General features: G+C 32.6%; 6 protein-coding genes across 9 annotated transcripts in view; 3 read left to right on the top strand and 3 right to left on the bottom strand.

The window, feature by feature from the left end:
• Positions 1-5,105, top strand: part of LOC141538038 (major royal jelly protein 8-like) — an 82,010-nt gene extending 76,905 nt beyond the window's left edge. For 3 of the 4 annotated variants that reach the window (XM_074259299.1, XM_074259300.1, XM_074259298.1), the window contains exons 2-6: positions 1,070-1,345; positions 2,778-2,962; positions 3,050-3,507; positions 4,518-4,761; positions 4,838-5,105. In XM_074259299.1, coding sequence (XP_074115400.1) covers positions 1,099-1,345; positions 2,778-2,962; positions 3,050-3,507; positions 4,518-4,761; positions 4,838-5,086 — 1,383 coding nt within the window. In that variant the 5' untranslated portion in view covers positions 1,070-1,098 and the 3' untranslated portion in view covers positions 5,087-5,105. Of the gene's footprint in view, positions 1-619; positions 853-1,069; positions 1,346-2,777; positions 2,963-3,049; positions 3,508-4,517; positions 4,762-4,837 lie in introns of those variants that run through there. The other variant, XM_074259297.1, reaches the window with a different exon arrangement.
• Positions 5,106-11,664: 6,559 nt separating this feature from the next.
• Positions 11,665-12,153, bottom strand: LOC141538284 (NF-kappa-B inhibitor cactus-like). Its single transcript, XM_074259666.1, has one exon. It carries the CDS (start codon positions 12,151-12,153, stop codon positions 11,665-11,667), a length of 489 nt encoding a protein of 162 aa, XP_074115767.1.
• Positions 12,154-14,289: 2,136 nt separating this feature from the next.
• On the bottom strand, positions 14,290-15,082 carry LOC141538283 (tyrosine-protein phosphatase non-receptor type 9-like; the record flags this gene model as incomplete). The annotated part of the gene is given in 2 exon segments (XM_074259663.1): positions 14,290-14,547; positions 14,549-15,082. Coding segments are annotated over 2 exon segments (792 nt in total), but the record flags the coding sequence as incomplete, so codon positions are not given.
• A 170-nt stretch (positions 15,083-15,252) lies between these two features.
• LOC141538341 (tyrosine-protein phosphatase non-receptor type 9-like) lies at positions 15,253-16,206 on the top strand. Its single transcript, XM_074259730.1, has one exon. The coding sequence runs from the start codon at positions 15,253-15,255 to the stop codon at positions 16,204-16,206; it is 954 nt and encodes a 317-aa protein (XP_074115831.1).
• Positions 16,207-18,700: 2,494 nt separating this feature from the next.
• Positions 18,701-19,703, top strand: LOC141538282 (tyrosine-protein phosphatase non-receptor type 9-like). Its single transcript, XM_074259662.1, is given in 2 exon segments — positions 18,701-19,527; positions 19,529-19,703. Coding segments are annotated over 2 exon segments (1,002 nt in total).
• A 309-nt stretch (positions 19,704-20,012) lies between these two features.
• On the bottom strand, positions 20,013-21,050 carry LOC141538281 (tyrosine-protein phosphatase non-receptor type 9-like). Its single transcript, XM_074259661.1, has one exon. The coding sequence runs from the start codon at positions 21,012-21,014 to the stop codon at positions 20,013-20,015; it is 1,002 nt and encodes a 333-aa protein (XP_074115762.1). The 5' UTR covers positions 21,015-21,050.
• Between the last annotated feature and the right edge of the window lie 225 nt (positions 21,051-21,275).

Below are 21,275 nucleotides of genomic sequence, written 5' to 3'. Positions count from 1 at the left end.
CATAAAAGGACCCCACCGTACCATTCCCAACAATTAAAGTCGGCGATATGACTACAGCAGTTAAAACCGACTCTAAATAATAATTAAATGAAAAAAAAAAAAAAAAAAAATCTTAATAGAAAAAATTGGTACTGTCAGAAAAGCCGTAATCTGTATTTGTGCCTTTTCACGATTTTATTTATTTTTTGGCGGTAGTCATTTTTTTGTATCAAATTTTCAATAATTTGCTGGTACACGGAAAAAAGAAAACTGGAAAAATTACAGTTTTAAATGTAATTATTACAATTTTATAAGAATTACATTGTAGAATGTAATATTTACATTGAAAGCTCTGAATATTAAATTAAAAAATTGAATTTAGAAAAATGTTATTTTAAACTGTAATTTTTCTAATTTTGATTACGACGAGACTGATTTTAGATTTTATACTGTAATTTTTCGAGTTTTCTTTTTTCCGTGTACTTTGAGTTTGTTCCGTTAAATTTTCCATTGAATAATTGGTAATTGGTCATAGCAAAATTTTTAATTAAATTTACTTTAAAAGTACCTAAAAATTATAAACTGTGATTAAAAATGTCAAAGAAACACTAATAACACAAATAATTCAAAAATTTAAGTTATCAATGTTTTCAAAGATAACATAAATTAAGAAATAGTCTGTTTACGTATTTATTATCATGTTACCATCTAACAATATTATACAATAAATGAGCTCACATAAAACTGTGAAAGCAAACTATAAACACTTAAACACAACTGGATGAAGAATATTTGTAACCTTGACCTACTGGTACATAAATACGAGTTTTATGATCGCTAGTATCCTCCTTTCTCAATCAGCACTCACTCAAGGTCATTGTCTCTGCACGAGAATAACAAATCAATTATTAGAAATTATTGTTAATTATTTATAATCGATCGATGATTTTTTTATTTACTGATTGATCAGCTATAAATTAATAGATATAATTATCAATAATTTATTACTATGACTTTTGATATTATAAATTGGAATTTTCTATCTAAATATCTATTAATTATTATTAACAATACTATTGAATTTTTTCAGATTCGAAATTATTAAAAAAATTAGGAAAAATGCATTTATTGGGAAGTATTTTACTTGCTGTAAATTTTGTCTACTGCACGGCTTACCGCACGCCGGTGAATCAAATCTCTAATATTAACCAAAATGAAAATTTATGTTACAAAAACTTGAGACTTGTTTATTCTTGGAAATCGCTGGATTTTTTATTTCCTGATGCTTGGACTCGAGAGCAAGCTATCCTGAACAAGGATTTTATTCCTGGGGCGCCGTTTCCGATTGATGTTGATGCTTCAGCTAGTAAGTTAAATTTTTATTTATTTACCTATAAAAGTAAATTAGTTAAAATTACAAGAAATAAGTTATTTTAAAATTTTATAATAATGCAATTATTATAAAAAAAATTAAATTAAAAAATTCCACATGTGAAAATTAATAAAAATTATAAGTGAAAATTTTTAGAAGTATTTTTTTATTGTAATTGATTTGTTATTAAAATTTTTAAAATTGACAGCTGACGGCTAACTTCAGCGTTATTTACAAATAAATATTTAATACGACAAAATTGTTGCACAAAAATTAGACAAAAAATTTTTTTTCAGAGTTAATTATGATTCTCAATAGTTAATCACAAGAAATTTAGAATGAACTGTTATTTAATCATTAATTGCGAATGACATCAAAAATTATAATTGCAATTGCAATTTAAAATATTTTGTTAAAGAATACTTAATTACCTTAGTTTTTGTTAAAATATGAGAAATTATTTTTGTTAGTTGCTTATAACCGGTGACCTTAAGTGATCATTGTTATGCTAATCGCTAATGATTTATTGCTCTATTCTGAGACATTGACTTCTTAGTTAGCTCATAGAAGGTTGTGAAATTTCGTATGATTTAGAAAAAAACCCAAGTTAAATTCAGTTACTTGGGTTTTTTTTTATCATGACTCATGATTTAATTTTGAAATATAATGCCAAAGAAAATAACTCTTTATGAATTTTGTAAAAATAAGTTACACGAAAAACATTAAGTATCCCAAGGAAAAAAATCGGAAGATTATAGTTTCAAGTAATATGTTATAAAATACAATTTCAAGTGTCAATTATTGGTATATTTTAATCCATTATATTTTTTTTTCTAATTTAATATTTATTATCTTGTTTTTTATAACCGAATTATATTTGAAAAAATTAATGTTTTTTACACCTAGTGGTCAAGTGACCAGTAAATCTAATTCAAGTCAACGGATGGAAATTCCACCTTTTCTATTGGTCGAGAGAAATTCTCTCTTCACATAAGATCGATGGGGATCCATCGAACTTGAATACTAGGGAAGCTGAAAGTTGTGGTATCTGTTCGAGTTATAAAGATGTTCATTGAAATAAAAGAAATGAAAGGAACTAAATGAGAGCCAAAACAAACCTTGAAAAAATAAATGGGGGTGGTTAGCAAGCCAAGAATCGAACCTGGATCTCCCTGATAACTTGTCAGGAGCTCTACCAGTTAAGCTACCATTTAAGTTTAAGCTACAGTTTAATTTCCATCCATTGGCTTGAATTAGATTTACTAGTCACTTGACCGCTAGGTGTAAAAAACATTAATTTAATATTTATGTTTTAAAAAGTGAAAAAGCGTTTTAATTCAGCTATATCAAAACTGATCAATTTTTTATGAAAAATTTTAACAAAAAAAAGTCTAAAATAAATTGTTTTGCATTTTTATCATTTCAGTAGGTCCATTTGGGTCTCGAGTGTTTATAACAATTCCCCGTTTTCAAGAAGGAGTACCGGTAACTCTTGGGTACGTCTCTAACTTGACTTCATCAGACGGCAGTCCTTTGATAGCTCCATATCCTAATTGGGAAATGAATCAATTAGGATACTGTAATCACATCACAAGTGTGTACCGTATCAAGGTGAATATTTAATTCCAAAACATTACATTGTTCCTGTTCCAAGATTGTCTTATTCTTCGCAATAAGAAACTTTAATTAACCTTTCAGATTGACGAGTGCGGTAGACTATGGGTGTTAGATACTGGCAAGCTAGAGGACGAGCGAAAATGCCCACCTCAACTATTCATTTTTGACCTGTCAACCGATCGACTGATTTCACGTTACCAATTTCCAGAGAGTATATTAAAGCCTGAATCGTTGTTAATCACACCAATAATTGACATCCGAAGACAATGTTCGGACACATTCGTCTACATCGCAGATGTCACCGAGTTTCAGCTAATTGTTTACGATTTTAAAAATCAAAACTCATGGAACATTCAAAACAGACTTTTTTATCCTTATCCTGAGTACGCAACTTTTACTATTGCTGGCGAAAGTTTTGATCTTATGGACGGAATTTTTGGATTAGCATTAGGACCATTAGCAATAAATGGAGATAGAATGTTGTACTTTCATTCGCTGGCTAGCGTTATTGAGAGTTATGTTCCTACGTCCATTATCAGGTATAAAAAATATCTGCTTACCTCTTTATCGCAACCTCTTTATATATGAATAAGATGGGAATAGTATATTACATAGCTGGAATGTGGCAACTTCGTTTAGCGCAGCGGCCAGGAAGTTCTCACTTTCCGACTGGAGGGCAGAAAACTCTATTTTCGTAAAACGGGGTAAAACCAATAATTTCATAATTTTTGAAATTTTCTCAGCGGGAAGTTAAAAAATAGTTGTACAGATCTACATTGATCAATATTTATTATTCTTACACAGAAAAAAAAAATTTCTTGAACCAAGAAAATTGTAAGGAAGATTAATGTTATCTTGAAGCAAGAAGAAATTTTCTTGGCTTAAAAAAATGTAACTTAGTTCAAAAAATTTTAACTTCATTCAAGAAATTTTCAGTCTTCCTTAAGATTTTCTTGATTTAAGAAAATTTACGTTTGACTCAAGACTTTTTTTCTTTCTGTGTAACAATTAACTTAGGGGACATCCATTAATTATGTGAGCTCAGAATGGAGGGGGGAGGGGTCCAATGAAATCTCACCAAATCTCATCTAAACCTGATGTTGAAAAAAAACTATTTTGAGTGTTTATTTTGCCCGCAAAAATAAATTTTATGTCTATTAAAATCATTTAGTTCATGTTGTTTTTATGTTTTTTTTGCTTTGAATTTGATTTAATTTAAATAAATTAACTATAATGTACTTGAATGGTTTATTATTCTCCCGAATAATAAAAATAATTTTAATTTAAAATATTTTTAGCATCAATCTCACGTAAGGGGAGGGGGGTCCAGACAGATCTCACCTAAGGGGGGGGGAGAGTCTAAACTGATTGAAAAATAGCTCACGTCATTAATGGATGCCCCCTTATGTGCTTATATTTGTGGACTGAAAACAGTAACAAAATTTTTTTACAAAAAATTTTAAATTGACAATAAAACAAACACTAGTGTTCACGCTAATGGCATGCAATAGTCTGATCATTTGTTTCATAATTTTTTTTTGTTTTTCAGAGACTCAAGCTTATTTTTAAACCACCCAGACAATGCTGCATCCGCATTTCAGTCCTTCAGGCTACGCCGCTCCTCGCAATCTGGACCTCAAGCTATGACAAATGACGGAATTTTATTCTACGGCTTAATGGGGGACACAGCTATTGGTTGTTGGAACAGTAAAAGCTACCCGGAGTTCGGCGGACCTAACCTTGATTACGCGGTTGTTAACAATAAAACACTACAATTTATTTCGGGCTTGAAGGTATATTATTCATTTAATTTGATCTTTACACATATAAAAAACAAAGTAATTAACAAAACTTGTTTGTTACTTCCAGCTCATAACTCTAGGCAGCAAACGAGAACAAATTTGGGTGATCACAGGACGCTTCCAAAAACTCATGACGGGCACCTTGAATGCCCAAGAAGTTAATTATCGCATACAAGTTGCTTATATTGATGATCTAATTAGTGGAACTAAGTGCAAATCCTCACAAGACAGTGGTCATTATCATGGAACAAGTCATCAAAACCCTTCAAGCTTACAAAATCAAAATTATCATTATTCTTATGGTCATCACTACTAATAGAGAACTTATCACTCTTTCGATACTTTCTTACTCATTTTTTAAGAATAAATTTTTAACTTTCCGCTAAAAATCTCAGATTTTCAAAAATCGGGAAGTTATTGTTTTCACCCCGTTTTGCAAAAATCGAGTTTTCATCAGATCTCGACGTTTGAAGATCACAAGAAGCTTCCCTGACTACCCCCGCGATGTTGCCACTGTGTGTGTGTGTGTGTGTGTGTGTGTGTGTGTGTGTGTGTGTGTGTGTGTGACTTGCTTATAACTTTTGAACGACTGAACCGATCGGAGCGAACTAAACGGCGTTCTAAAGAGTTCCCTTAAACTTAGATTTCCTGAGAATTTGAACCGATTCGGACCGATAGATTTTAAGAAATCTTGAAAAATCTAAAAAAAAAATAAGAAAAAAATCATTTTTGAAAGTGGTTTTTTTGGAATATCTTTTAAACAGCTCTATCGATCAACTTCAAAAACTAATCCGCTCTTAAGCTTGAAAAACCACGCTGATCGTCGCTAATCCGGTCAAAATCGGTTCATTTGTTCAAAAGATATTGTGAACGAAAGAAAATCAAAAAAAGTGTTTTTTTGACATAACTTCGTCATTTCTTTTCGGATCGTTTTTGATGATGTAAAATAATTTTAGATCTTAGAAAATCGCGTCGATCGCCACCAAAAACGGGGAAATCGGTTGATTGGTTCGAGAGATATCCTTGATAAAATATTTGGAAACAAGTGTTTTTTTTAACATAACTCCGACATTTTTTTAATAACTTTTAAACGGCTTGACCGATCAATTTTAAAAACTAATCAGCTCTTAACATCAAATAAACGACTGGATTGTCTGGATTTCTTTCAAAATAAATCGAGAATAGTTTCGGAACATCTCCGGCATACTTATGGAACATTTCTGGAATTCTTCCGCCCATACAAAGTTGCCGTTAATGGAAACAATCCCAACCATCGGCCGATATCTGGCAGCCAACGATTGGCCAGTTATAGGGATATGTCAACGGGCCATACTTGGTTAAACGCTGGTCGCCGGCTATTGCGGTCATTAATGTTTTACAATTAATATCCATTTATCGCCCAAAGTCTGGCTGTTCTTGGCCAATTTGTTATTTTATAATAACACAAATTTGGGTTTTCGGAGATGCATTACGCGAAGTATAATATTTAAAAAATTAAAAAAGATATTGTAATGTTTATTTAAGATTATTATTGATACAAATAGAAGTTATATATAAACTTATATAAATAAATAAAAAAAATATATAAACTTTTATACAAGATTATCGTAAATCTAAACAAAAATAATGAGTAAATAAAACAAGACAATAAAAATTTTAAATGTGATTTTGAAGTTTGACTTGAGAAAAGGATGACATAATTTTTTAAACAAACATATAACTATTGGAAGGATCAACTATCCCTTATTAGAAAAAGAGATTTAAAAAGATTAAAATTGTTTGAAAAAATTGGAAAAGATTTGATTTTTACTACTACATAGATATAAGGGGGAAGATGGCCGATCTTAACAAGCATCGAATGTTATAATTCTACCTTTGAAGTATTTTTCTGGTTAATAGTCTACTATCAGACAAAATAGGTAGAATTTACATAATTTTTCAAGTAAAAATTCTTTGTAAAAATAATAAAATTATATACACTTTACATTGAGGTAATCTTTTTGAATCTCTTTTTCTAATAAGGGATTAGCCTAAATAGGTTTGGTGCAAATTAAATTTAGAATAAAAAAAAATAATCGTCTTCAGACATTTAAAAACTTTATACAAAAATCGACAAAATTGAGTACTAATAAATTTCATAATCTGTATATGCAGTAATAAAATATATTTCAATAATTCAAATAGCTAAGTAGAATTTTTCAGTTAGATTCCAGCATGCAGCGCAGCCGGTAATGATCGAGACTTTCACGCAGACGAACCAGGTTCGATTTCCACTTCCACTTAACCTTCAAAATTTTTTCAGAATATCCGACTAGGATCGATGCTCCTGTGCTACATCTTCTACTACTTGACTTCATAACGCCAATACGACTATAGGAATCAAAAATTCTACGGCATATCGGCTAAATTTTTTTTTTTTTTTTTTTTTTTTTTTTTTATTTTAACATACTCAGCCGATGATCAGCCATTAACGGCCCGATAACTTTTTTTACAATCGGCCGATAATCAACTGCCGTTAATGGGCCGTTGTTATCATTTGGACATTCAGCCGTCCGTGGGCCATTAAAAGTCACCAATGATCGGCCGTCAACCAGTATCCTTCGCCCGTCGATGGGCCATCCGAGGGCCGGTTTTCGAACTTTGTATGGACGGAACAAATCCGGAATACTTATAATCTATACTAGGAATACATCGGGGACACGCTCAGAATATTCCAGGAATATCTCTCTTTGTAACTATTCCCGATTTGTTCGGGAAGTATTCCAGGAATTTTCCAGAAGTATTTCGGGAATGTTCCAGGAGTGTACCGGAGATGTTCCGGCAGTATTCCCAATTTATTCTGGAAGTATTCCAGCAATATTCTATGAATCTGCCGGAGATTTCCCTGAGAGATTCCTGAAGTGTTCCATAGATGTTCCAGAACTGTTTCGAGAACATTACAAAAGTATTCCGGGGATGTTCCGGATTGTCTTGTCATAGGAACGTTCCAGACCAGGAACCTTTTTCTTTACACGAGTAGTATTTATTCTCATCGTGTTAAATTAAAAAAACTCTTAAATAATTAGATGATAATTTTTAGTATTTAATTCTCCCCGTGAAGCAAAAAAATGATAAGCATAAGATAGAAATCATCAAAGGGGCAAATTTATTCAATTTTAATTAATTTTTATAAAACCATTTTTTAGTCATCAGTTTTAATAAATTCCAGATTGCTAATCTAAGAACTCCGTAAAGATAGTCACTGTGAATTCACACGCTAGCTTAACGTAATAATATCCTGTTAATTGACCTGGTAGATTGGCTGCACTTGTATTGCCTTTTTTCGCAATCCACCTGCATCAAACTTAAACAGTTAGTGATAAGCGTATCTAGATTAAATAACTCCTTTTGACCCGAAGATTCCTTCTCATGGCTGGGATCATTAAGTACAATTGTTAATGTTTACATTTAAATAGAATATATTCATAAATATGTGGGTGTTGAAAGCGAAAAAGAGAGAGTTATAAATATTGTAGATCTAACCATCAAGATGAGAGCTCTTTTATTCTTCGTCCATACGATCTATCGATCTATCACGAATGTTTTTCTTTCGATTGCATAACCAAACACAAAAGAAATAAAATATACACACATAAATCAATATATATGTGTATACATAGTCAGTGGACTTTTACGCACTTTACATGGCGATTCACGACTCCGGCGATGCTCGTTACCCACGAGAAATCTTACGATTAGCAGACAAGAGTCTCTTTGTCTGACATTGTACATTATTCAACCAACAATGCGGTATAATACATTTTTAATCTCGGAAGTTTTATACTTTTCATTTATAGATTTTTTTATTTCTTTAACAATTGTCGAAATATTTGTTAAATATTTTCGAAGAAGATTTTTGTTAGAACAATCCGAACAAAAACAGTTTCACTGTAAAAAATCGCGCCAAGAAAAAAAAAACTTTTTTTCTTTACAAAAAGATATAAAATCAAAATATTAAAAAATCCAAGCAACCGATATGATTTTATATAATTTTCGGAAGTTAAAAAACATTTTGTTGTAAATTTAAAAATTAAAGAAATAATTTTGGAACATATTTAGTGTACGTGGTTGCAAAATATTATACTTTTTATGAAATTCGTAAAATCGACCTACTAAGACTGAAAAAAAAATTTGACATACAAAAGGCCGCACACTAAGTACTTTTAGGTGCAAGCTGTGAAATATCTTTTCTTAACTGTAGTTTCCCATCTATAGAAGGATGACCATGCATTCTCGAATTATTTAGTCTGTGGCATGTCACTTTCTGCATAAGAAAAAAGTCAGGATCTACAAATCTGGGTCGCTATAGTTTGTGCTAGTGAATTTAATTAATTTTAAATAGAATTTATTATTTTCAAATACCATTATTAATTAATATTGATAATATAACATATAACGTATTATGATAGAGTATCCTTGAAAACAAAAAAGGTCTGTAGAATTAATAAAATTTTGCAACCTAAAAGTATCATTTTGCTTACGGTAAACACAGTCGGTAGCCTGGCGTTCCGTTTACAACGGATTTGAACGGAACTTGGCGCCCGATTCTACCGAATCTGTGGATATAATAAAAATTGTGGGAAGAAATGAACTTGATAGCTTATCAATAACAAATCATACGTTGTGATAATAAAGTCTAGGTTATAATAAGTCATTTATATGTTACAGCAACAAAACAGTTGTTTTATTATAACAGAATCTTTGTTAATACAACAAAATATGTTAATTTAATGAACAAATTAATTTGTTGAAATAACAAAATTGTTATATCAGAATAACAATTAATTTTTTGTTGGTTGAACACAAACCATTCAGTTGGTATAACAAATGTTGTTGAAATAGCTAAATCATATTCTTTAAGTAACTAATAATTACAACTCAAGCATCGTTCTCAGTATCACTCTGTAGTACCGTTCATGTACGCTATTCACACCATATATTTTAGCAACTGCCTTGTTTATTAGTCATTACGTTTTTTGTCCGCTTTAAGTAAACAGATGAATTTATTAATCTTGATTATTTTTTCATTTTAAAATGAATAATAAACGTAAAAACGAAAGCGGTCTTTCTCTTCATGAACTTGAGAAGAAGCTAAACAAATATCAAGAATTAATTAACATCAAAGAAGTCAAATGACCTTTCTGGCAATGACTTACTTAATTATAACTTTAATGGCAATTTTGGAGAAAAGCTTTCTTAGAATTCTACAACTATTTTTAACAGCAAAATAACTTTGTTACAGCAAAAAAATTAGTAGAGTAACTCTGCAAAATTATCTTGATGCCCCTACAAAATTTTTGAGTTAAAAACAGTAAGTTTACCAGCAAAAATCTCCATGTCGAAATTTCAAATTTTGCCCCAACTATTTTCTTTCAAATGCAAAATAATTTTTTTATAGCCAAAAATAAAAAAATTTAGCGGACAAAAGTGTTGGTAAAAAATTTTGAAATCGATCCCCGTTCGATGCGCTTAAAAATTGGGTTTTTGCGCCCAAAATAGAGTTATTGTTCTCTAGTTGAATCACCTAATAAATACATATACAATGAATGCCTTTCAGCGGTTAAGGTTGTATGACACTTTAAGCGACATCGAAATTATAATGAAAACCAAATTTTTAGTGAAAAATAAACCTTATTGTCAGTACATACAGTATATATTTGAGTGACAATTAATTTCACCTATTTGTTCCACAAACAAATGGGAATATTTATTCACGTGGTTTGTAAGTGGTCTCTATAGATCCATATTTCAATTGTTGCGAGTATAAATGCAAATGATGTTATTAATTTTGAAAATGTACAGAAATATTCATTGCACTGTGAAAGCTCGACGAGTTAAACTGTACTTGTGAAGTAAGTGCCTCTAATTAATTTTAAATACTGTGCCAATATTTTATTAAGTTACAAAAAAAATTCTATACGTCTTAGTTAAGTGTTACCTTCTAACTAATTGCAACTATTTATTTAAAGCTTAAAACAAACATGGCATCTTACATTGGTAAGCGACCTACCGAGACAAAACCGAATGATCCTTTCTATGCTATGTTTCCCCAAAATTGCATAAAGAAAACGACAGCAATCTGGCTCTTAAGGAATCTGTCAATTGCAAAACCCACAAAGGAAGAAAAATCTATGTCCATTTTGAAGGTATTTCTTCTTTAGATACATAACTATCTTTAAACCTTTGCCTTTCTTATTCAAGTTAACAATTTTAATTGCAGTATTTCATGTCTATGGATGAGGAAAATTTCTGATCGGCATTAGACCGCTGTCCCGACTGTACGGCCTACATTATTTTTGAATCACATACGCAGCGCTGGTGAAGGAAAGAGCTTCAATCAGCCAACGCGGCTGCCCAAGAAAATGATTTAAACATAGCCATGCTATTTGAGTATAATATGGAGAACCGGCCAGGAATTTTTAGTGGCAGAAAACTACTACGTCGTATGTGTATAAAGAATTTTTTTAAAGGTAACAAAGTCGTGAAGAATTAAATTAGTCAGTTATTTTACATCATATGCATTTAATTAAATTAATTAACGTTTGTTTTAATTTTTTTAAAACACTACGCATTAAAAATATTCGAGCTATTATCTATGAAAAATCTAATTGTTTTAGTAAAGCATCGAAATCCTTTTGAGAACAAAAAAGTGCTGACACTTATTTTTAAAAATTAAAAAATATAATTACTCACAATTTTAAACTTGAACAAATATAAAAAAAAAAAAAAAAAAAAACAATAATAAAATTAGCTGCCTAGATTAACTTACGATTTCTAAACGTAAACTGTTATAGCCTCTTTGAGCTCAGCTCTTTCACACAACATTATACATCACTATATATACATTAATTCTTATCACTCATCACAATTTTTCAATTCCAAAGGATCGCACTTGGCTCCGGCCCTTTTAATCATCTCCATTATTTGATTGTCCTTTCGTTCTAAGGCAAGTTGATAGACAGTCTGCCCGGCGTAGTTGGTAGCCTCGAGATCGATACCTGGTGCCCTGCACAGCCATTCGGCGAGCTCGTAATTCCTTTCCCAAACACACAAATGCAGAGGAGTGAAACCACCGAGCCATTCCTGGCCATTTATGTCAGCCCCAAGGTTCAAGACGATTTCCATCATATCTTGCGTATAAAAATCCTTGTTCTTCACGATAATATGGGTGCATTGCTCACCATCGTAATTTCTTACAGTCAAGATCGACGGGATTGGTCGATCCATCCACTCTGCCGCCCTCAGAAGAAGAGCTAATGAGCCAGCTTGACATGCTTCGTGAAAGTAGTTTCCACCCGAAGCATTCCTGGGGCTCAGCATTTGTAGAATCAGGTCGGACTCCATCTTTATCACTTTTTCTTCAATTGAGTCTTCAGTATTGATTTCGTAGAAATTCGTTGGGGGAATGATAGTTCAGGCGGGATAGAGCGATATTTATATGTGTTCCTAATCGGGAACCAACCGATAAATAATACATTAAATAGTTGGCAATACCCTCCGCCCGTTTTCCCCACTTTATTTATATTATCTCAATCAGCAACGTTTGGCGTAAACATTAAGCACTTCAATTTATTCTGATATTATAAAGCGAAAATATTTGATTGTTTGTTTGTTTATTTGCATTGAATAGTCTCCGAAACTACTAAGACTATTTAAAAAATTCTTTCACTGTTGGGAAGCTACACTCTCCCCGAGTGACGTAGGCTATATTCATATTCCTAAAAAAAAAATAGGAATCCTTACTAAAACTCCAATTTTCGTTAAATACCCGTGCAAAGTCGGGGCGGACGGCTAGTAGCTTATAAATTGGTTTTTTTTTGCTTATTTTCCAGGGTCAAAAAAGTCAGGAATTTTTTTAAATTAACCCAACAATGCGATTGACCCTTCAAGTCATCATATACTTTTGATAAAATGTTTTTTATTTAAATAGTACATTATATTAGTAGTCTATATGAGAGGAGTATATATATATATATATATATATATATATATATATATATATATATATATATATATATATATATATACTAGCTGACCCGGTGAACTTCGTATCACCTACAAAAATTTTTTTTTTACAAATTTTGATTTGTGATTTTTAACCTGTAAACTCTAATTTATTTTTGTCAACAATTAACACTGGTCGTATTGTAGACGGTTAAGTTAGTATTAAGTTATTAAATGAAACTTGTTGGTCATTTTAATATGTTTTATTTATATAATAAATGTATAACAAATTATAGAGCCTTTGGCGCGTAACCAAACGACCCGGGTTCGATTCCCGGTCTGGGCTGTCCGAATTACTTTTTCAGTTACCGAAAATTCCTACAGAGTAAAGGTCCTCCCCTTCCCCCTTTATCCTTTATTTCCCCCAGTTCCCAAAAATTTGTCTTTAATGACAAATTTAGCTATTATATATGGCTTTTATATATATATATATATAAAGATACCCAAAGTATACTTGTACGTATCTTCCTGCATATCGGACAATTTTTTATACTCTTGCAACCTTGAGGCTCAAGCGTAACAATAGCGATTTCGATACAAAATTAACAATTTTTTATTTTTTAAGCTGAAATTTTTTTCAATTCCAAAATTCCAAAATTTTTTTCTAAACCATCCCTGAACTATAACGAACAAAAAAAAAAAATTTTGAAAATCGGTCCAGCCGTTTTTGAGTTTTAGCGAGACTAACGCACAGCAATTGATTTATATATATATATATATATATATATATATATATATATATATATATATATATATATATATATCCCTCCTATATCTTATACTAATATAATTAAACAATTGATAAAATTATAAAATATATTTTTTAACTATTATTTTATTGATTAATCACTTGTAAATTTTGAAGAAAATATCTGTCTTCATAGATTAAAATTCTATTATGATTTGTATGTCATCTTTATAACAGGATATACGCATATTAATACTAAAAACTATCTCCAACTTTCTTTTCGAAAATCTCCAAGCATTTTGTAGCAACAAAAAATAATTAAATCCAGCGGAAAAAATTGTCTTTCAAATTGGTTTCGTGTTGCATAAATGCAATTTGTATGACTCACATTTTTTTCTCATTCGATACCCATTAAGCATTCGAAAACGGAACATGATGAAAAGAATAAAATCAGTCAAAAGTTTAGTTTACTACAATTATTAATCACAATTTTAAAATTTAACAAACAAAAATAACAATAGTAAAATGTAAAAAATAGTAAAATATTTAAAAAAAAAAAAAATTAGCTGCCTAGATTAACTTACGATTTCTAAACATAAACTATTGGTCACAATATTTGAACACTTAGCTCCTTTACATAGCTTTTTGAATCACTTAGAATGTTTTAACTTAGCAATTCTAGCACTTTTTCTCACATTTAGAAGTTTGTCCTTAGCTCTGGTCTTTTTCAGCAACTCCTTAAATATAGGATCATCCCGTTCTACGGCAAGTTGATAGGCAGATAATTATTATTTGTGATTTCCTTTGTTAGATTCCTCTCCCAGTAAGACATACTCAATTACTTTGTAGATGAACTTGTACTGCTCCAGGGTGACAACACTCAAGTGTCGCATCTTTCGAATTGCCAAAACACTTTCCTGGACGGAGACTGCTTTAGTTTTTGTCAAGCAATTCAGTGCATGATCGATTGCACAAAATGTTCCGGTGCGGCCAACCCCCGCCGAGCAGTGGACCAATATTGGTCCTGGTTGGGGGGGCAAACTGAAGCCTGGCTCTCTCTAGTAACCATCCTTGTTCCTGATGTACTGTTGACATAAAACCAAGGAATTCTTTCAAGTTAGCAGGAGCACCATAGCTCGGCCAGGCACTATAACAGTAGTGGGTTACCAGCCGCGATTCTCCGTACGTAACGTCAAAAATAGACAGTAGCGTTGTTATGAAACCAGGCTCTTCCTTTATCATGAGCGTTTTCACTGTATATCGGCCAAAAAGTAGTTCACAGCCTTCTACAGCGACCCAATACTCGTAGCACTTTCTATCTTCACAATCAATTTGAGTCAGCGAGACTATCATTCGGACATCTTTCTCCCAAACAAGCTTCCAAAAATCGCCAACCGTGTTTGTCTTCGGGCCCTGAGTGCATATAAATTTCTTCTTATCTTCAAATCCGTCGACAAAATTTGCATGGATGTACGTTGAGTCGCTGTCTTTTTTTGTCACAACGATACTGTACGAGCCGCTTTGTGAATGATCGTACTCTTTAGTCCCTTGTGAGGTCAAAATTACACGAGAGTGATCCCAACATTGGAAGGGGTATTAGTGTAGCGGAAAAAATGCCTGTATTAATTTCATGAGGTTAATAAAATTGTCACAGTCATTGGCTAACCATTGTGAAGATAGGACGGGATCCATTAATTATTGTTCCTACAAATTAAATCATAATTTATAACGTGAAAATGGCGGCAAAGAAAATGGCATATGAAGAGCTGAAGTACGCAGATTTCCTGGCGCTGATGTACCGCACCGACTGCAAAAAAGTTATCGATGCAGAACATCAAAGGGTTATCAGTGAGGAGGTAGAAGGGACGTTTACAGCTGAAAAAGAAAACAGAAGTTTGAACCGGTTCGCCCACGCTGTGTGCTTCGATCATTCGAGAGTGATACTACCGACGGAGCGGAACCGAGGAAACTACATCAATGCAAATTATATTGATGGATTTGAATACACGAAGAAATTTATTTGCGGAGAAGCCCCGACTCGTCACACGTGCTACGATTTTTATAGAATTCTGTGGATGGAGCAAGTGCAGATTATCGTGATGCTGACCCAAAAGAAAGAAAATGGCCGAGAAAAATGCTACCCGTACTGGAGCGACGCGGAACAATCTTCGTTCCGGTTGGGGAAATTTCAAATTACGACCACCAACGTTGAGCGGTTACCTCATTATGTTAAGTCAACCCTTGTGCTGACGGATGGAACTGGAGCAACCCAGACGATGACACATTTTAATTTCACCGCTTGGCCCGACCACAACGTGCCCAAAAATACGTCAGAGTTTTTGAACTTTGTCCTGGAGGTCAGACAGTGCCAAAGCGAACTCTATCAAAACTCGCTACAGATTGGACACAAACGCTCCCAGCCGCCGCCAATTGTTGTGCACTGTAACGCCGGGCTTGGAAGGACTCCCTGCTTTTGCGTGGTCGACATCAGCATTTCCAAGTTTAATCAGACACAAACTGTTTCGATTCCGTCCGTAGTGTCCAATATTCCGCAACAAAGGTCCCACAGCCTGTTCAATCCGTTCCAGTATTTTTTCTGCTATGAAGCGGTTAAATTGTACTTAGCGTCAGCCAACACGAAACCTTTGATAAGGACAGGTTCTGTCCAACAAGTTGTCTCTTATTTAAAAAATTTAATCAAGTAAATTATTGGTAAGCTTAGTTAAAATTTAAGTTGTTCCTTACTGTAGAACGATCTCTTTACTTCAAGTATTATGTTATATAGTTTATATAATATGTGATATAAATGTTTAATCCTTAGTAATAGTTTTTAGCCCTAGTATAAGTTATTTATTAATTTTTTATAATATACAAACTATTATTCTAAAGGTGCTATAATAATTATCATTATTTAACTTGTCCTAAATAAACCAGTATTTAAATTGTACCAGAGTCATTGTTTCATTCTAATGAGGAAAAATTATAATTAGACTTTCATACTGCAAAGCAAAGTCCACGCTACTTATTATGGAATTAGGTTGACAATATAATTGTTCCAAACAATATAAAGGCCACCTAATTTGGGATTACACAAAAAGACTTAATTGATGACGCATTTAGTGTAGCAACCGTTGGGTAAATCAGCGCTCTTATCACTCAATTTAGGAATTTTCAATTCCCTTGCAACCTTCACCTCACTCTGGAATCACTCTGTATTCAGAGTCAGAGTGAAATCATATTGAAACCAGTGTGGATCCAGAGTGGTTTTGTGCCTTTTTTCCAGAGTCAAATCACAGTGAATCCAGAGTGATCCCAGAGTGAATTCAGAGTAATCTCAGAGTGAATTCAAAATGAAACTAAAGTGAATTCAAAATGAAACTAGAGTGTTTTCAGAATGTCTTGATAATGTTTTCAACGTGGGTTTAGCGCTTTTCAGAGTAAATTCGAATAATTCTCAATTTTGTCATTGGTATATTTATGATAACTTTAACACGAGTGTAGTGTATTGAGTTTTCATAATTTACCTAATTATATTAACAGTTAGACGACAAATGGTTAATAAATTGATAATCATATAGCATTTTTCGACTACATAATTAACAACCATTTCATTCTACAAAATAAGAGATAACAAATTTTGTAATTTGAAAATACTTTCAATTAGTTAAAGGTCTATTTTTATCTTTATTATATTAAATTATGAAGTCAACAGGTGAATTTAGTATTATACATTATTAATTGGTTCCCTATTTAAAAAATTTTTAAATGTTATGAATTTTTGTATGACTTAAAAAGATTTTATTTTGAAAATACTAGAAATTCACATAGGGATCAGTTTGATCCCGGGAAAAAAAAATTATATATAATTCTATAGAACCATATATAATCTTTATATGATTTCATATAATTTATATATAACTATATGTCTTTACATATGTTTGTTTTTAAGATTATATGTAATTATATAAAGCTATATATAATTGCAAATAATTTATATATAACTGTACGTCACTACATACATTTGTTTTTAAGATTATATATAATTTTTATATAACTACATATAATTACATATAATTTATATATAACTATATGTCATTACATGTATTTGTTTTTAATATTTGATCGAGCTAAATTTTAAATTATTTTAATTTTAAATTATTAAAATTTAACCAATTAAATAATTGTCTTCGAATAAATTAATTTATTAATAGTTAATACATCTTTTTATCAGTGTATATTGATAATTAATAATTTACAAACGAAATAAAAAATTTTGTTCATTACGCATTGATCGTGTATACGATTTGCATTACTTGTACTTGTTAAAAACCCTAATATTCAAGTAATTCTCATCGGTAAACTGGTAAAGAATTAGTCTTTCAAGCGTCAGGTCCCAGATTCGATTCCCGAGCGTAACAGTTGTTTTTTATTTGATTCCACTCTGGCTTTAGTCTGGGTTCACTCTGGTTCCACTTTAATTTAATTCTGAGTTTACTTTGATTCCACTCTGGCTTTAGTCTGGGTTGACTCTGGTTTCATGCTGGAAAATAGGCACAAAACCACTCTGAAACCATCATGATTCCATAACGTTTCCAGAATTTTTTCAGACTGATTTCAGAATGATTTGAAAGTCGCAAGGGTTATTAAAAATAAACTTTGTGACCCTAGATACCTTATCACTGTGCACTTTGCAAGATATCTTCATATTTGTTGTCAAATTAGGTACTGACCTCACTTGAGAAATATTTTATTTTTAAACGCGCTATGCAAATCTTATACGATTGAGTATGGGGCCGGCAGCGACATTTTATTAGTACTAACTTGATAGTTTTGACTAATTAATTTTCGCAGGTATTACATATAATTACATACTATATAAGTAGACTAAAAATTATATCCTCTGACGCATGACTAACAGGAAACTCTTCTTACCAGACGTCATAGGTCTTTCCTACACATCCTGATATGTCGCTGATATGTCGCTGGGCCCCATTTAAAAAGTTTATTAGTATTGACATCATCAAGGTACAACATGTGATCGCGGTGACACATGCTCGCGGTACCTATAAAAGTGCCTTATAAGGATGCGAGCCTGAAATTTCTAACATGGCAAACGTAATTCCTGGTAGACTTTTCCTTATAAAACCAAGTACGGATTAATAATTATATTACTCGTTATAAAACCAGTTTCTAGTGAACATGTATTCGTACATTTCGCATATTTCTCGTGAGCTTAAGTGTAAGGAGCTCCTGGAATTTGTGAGACAAAGTGACTTTAAGGAAATTGCCGCGGAAGAACACAAGGCAATTCTTTCCAAACCAGTGGGTGGAACGTTTCAAGAATGTCAGAAGGCTGCAAATAAACCTCTAAACAGACTCAAGTACCCAAACTGTTTCGACCACTCCAGAGTTGTCCTTCCTGTGGAGAAGAAACGCCAAGATTACATAAATGCAAATTATGTTGATGGTTACAACCACGAGCGGAAATTTATATGCATGCAAGCTCCCATGCACCACACTAACTATGATCTGTGGCGCACTGTCTGGATGCACCACTCACGGATCATCGTCATGTTTTGTGAAAAATCAGTGTTCAACCGCCAAGTCTATGACGCATATTGGTTTTACATGCAAGGAACCCTCAATTGCGAAAAATTTACAATAAAAACCAAAAAAATAGACATTCAGTCAACGTACATCTTAACAACCCTGGAAGTGACTGATGGAACTCCTGCAAGTCAAGAAGTGTTGCATTTTGCATTCACTGCGTGGTCTGATATGAAGTTACCGGCTAGTCTTGAGGACGTTTTGAACTTTGTATTAGCTGTGAGGCATAATCACGAGGAAATAAAGGCGAAACTTATCCAGGAAGGTTGCAAGTATTGTAGCCCTCCAATTATTGTGCATTCTTTAATGGGTGTAGATAGATCTGCTGCTTTCTGTGCTGTAGATATTGAAATATCGCAATATAATAACACTGGAATTATTTCTTTAGCATCCACAGTGGTCAAAATTCGGGAGCAAAGACAATTCTCTCGCTGATTTTCATTATTACCTTTTCTGTTATAGAGTTTTAGCAAAATATGTCAATCTATTTCGCCCAAGAAAGGATGTTGATGTACTAAAACGAACTACTAGTCATGCTGTGTCTTTAATTAAAAATTTGTCTATTTCAAAATTATTTAATTTAAAAAATAATTAATTATAGAATTATTCTAAATCTTAACTTAAATAATTGGGAAATGACATACGCTTTAATTGTAGTTATTTTGTAAATTAGATCATATATATATATATATATATATATATATATATATATATATATATATATATATATATATATATATATATATATATTGTACACTTTTGTTATTTTATTGACAAGGAAAACTATTTTAGAATTACTGTTAGTACCTATTTTCCTTATCACGTATTATTGAAACAGCACTTGTGGAATAATACTAAATAAAAGTTTTAAATTAACTCACTTAAGTGTTTCTTTAAAAATTAATTACCCGAGCTTTAAGTCCTTTGATCGACTCAACAGGTTGTTTTTGGTTTCTTCTAGAATCACATATCTCAACACTAAGTAGCAAAACGCATATTGTTCCGGAAGGAAAACACTAGAATGCCTTTGGCTCCTAATTTTGAGAACTACATCACCAACTGAAACTTCCTTTTCCCTATCAAGTTGTTCTAGCGCATTATCGATGGCACAAAAAGTTCGCGTCCAGCCGGTTCCGGTGGAACAATGGACCACAATAGGCCCTGGGGTCCGAGAATCGTCTTCAGCTTGCTTCATCAGTCTGGATTGCTCTTCGTTGACTTTATTTCGTCGCTCCAAAAATTCTTCCATACCAGTGGGGATACTGTTGTCGGGCCAGTCAGTGAACCAAAAATTGGTAATCTCCCGTGAAGCTTCCGTAATCTGGTTAGTGATCTTCACTCGGATTTTGGTGAAACTTAATTCTTCTCTGACATCAAGGATTTTGACGACGAAACTTCCAAAGGTCGCCTCAGAGCCATTGGGGAGGGTCCAAAGATGGTAACTTTTGTCGTGATCTCTGTCTGTATCTGTTAGCGACACAATAACCTGCGATTGCTGTTCCCAAATCAGCTTGAAGAAGGTGTCCCAGGTGTCTTTTATCGGCGTTTGGGCGCAGATGTATTTATTGGCTTCTGCGAAGCCGTCGACGTAATTCGCGTGAATGTAAGTATCTGTGTTTCCTTCCGACGTTTCCTCTAATCGCGAAGGATCCCCATCTCCGTCTCCCTCATCAAAAGTTAAGCTTTCCCGCCCGTTTATAATCACTAGCGAATGGTCCCAACACGGAATGATGCTGAATCTATTCTTTTTGGAGTTTTCTTTTCTTGAAGACTGAACAGTTGTGCCCCTCAAAGGAGTTTCCATCACTTTTGCGTGTTCTTGAAGGACGAGCCTGCAGAACTTCGGATCATTTGTCATCTCCAGCAGCTCTGAGGCGTTCAGAGTTTTAAAGCACGAGGTTTTCATCTTAAAAAAGGTGAAGATTGATATAAAATTAAGCACTTGCCGTCGCGGCTATGTTATTACAAATGACTTTGTATTTATTCGTCCTCTTGTATATAAAGGACTTTCAATGTTTAAATAAATACCCTGACCCAAGTTTACTTGGAAAGACCAACGTAAGCGTATTCAAAATACAAGGAAAAACCACGACATTACCTTATTTTACGTTATCATTCTAATAAACTTGTAATGATTCTCATAAAGGACAATTATTACTTCTCCGTG

Source organism: Cotesia typhae, unplaced genomic scaffold (assembly GCF_013202065.1).
Source record: "Cotesia typhae breed Kobodo isofemale line unplaced genomic scaffold, CoteBio_Ctyphae contig_20, whole genome shotgun sequence".
NCBI classification, from domain to species: Eukaryota; Metazoa; Arthropoda; class Insecta; order Hymenoptera; family Braconidae; genus Cotesia; species Cotesia typhae.
Note: the sequence above shows the minus strand (reverse complement) of the source record. Positions and strands in the feature narration are given on the sequence as shown.

Coding starts and splice junctions, on each gene's coding strand:
- LOC141538284 (XM_074259666.1), bottom strand. CDS start 12,153: ATGGAGTCCGACCTGATTCTACAAATGCTGAGCCCCAGGAATGCTTCG.
- LOC141538341 (XM_074259730.1), top strand. CDS start 15,253: ATGGCATATGAAGAGCTGAAGTACGCAGATTTCCTGGCGCTGATGTAC.
- LOC141538281 (XM_074259661.1), bottom strand. CDS start 21,014: ATGAAAACCTCGTGCTTTAAAACTCTGAACGCCTCAGAGCTGCTGGAG.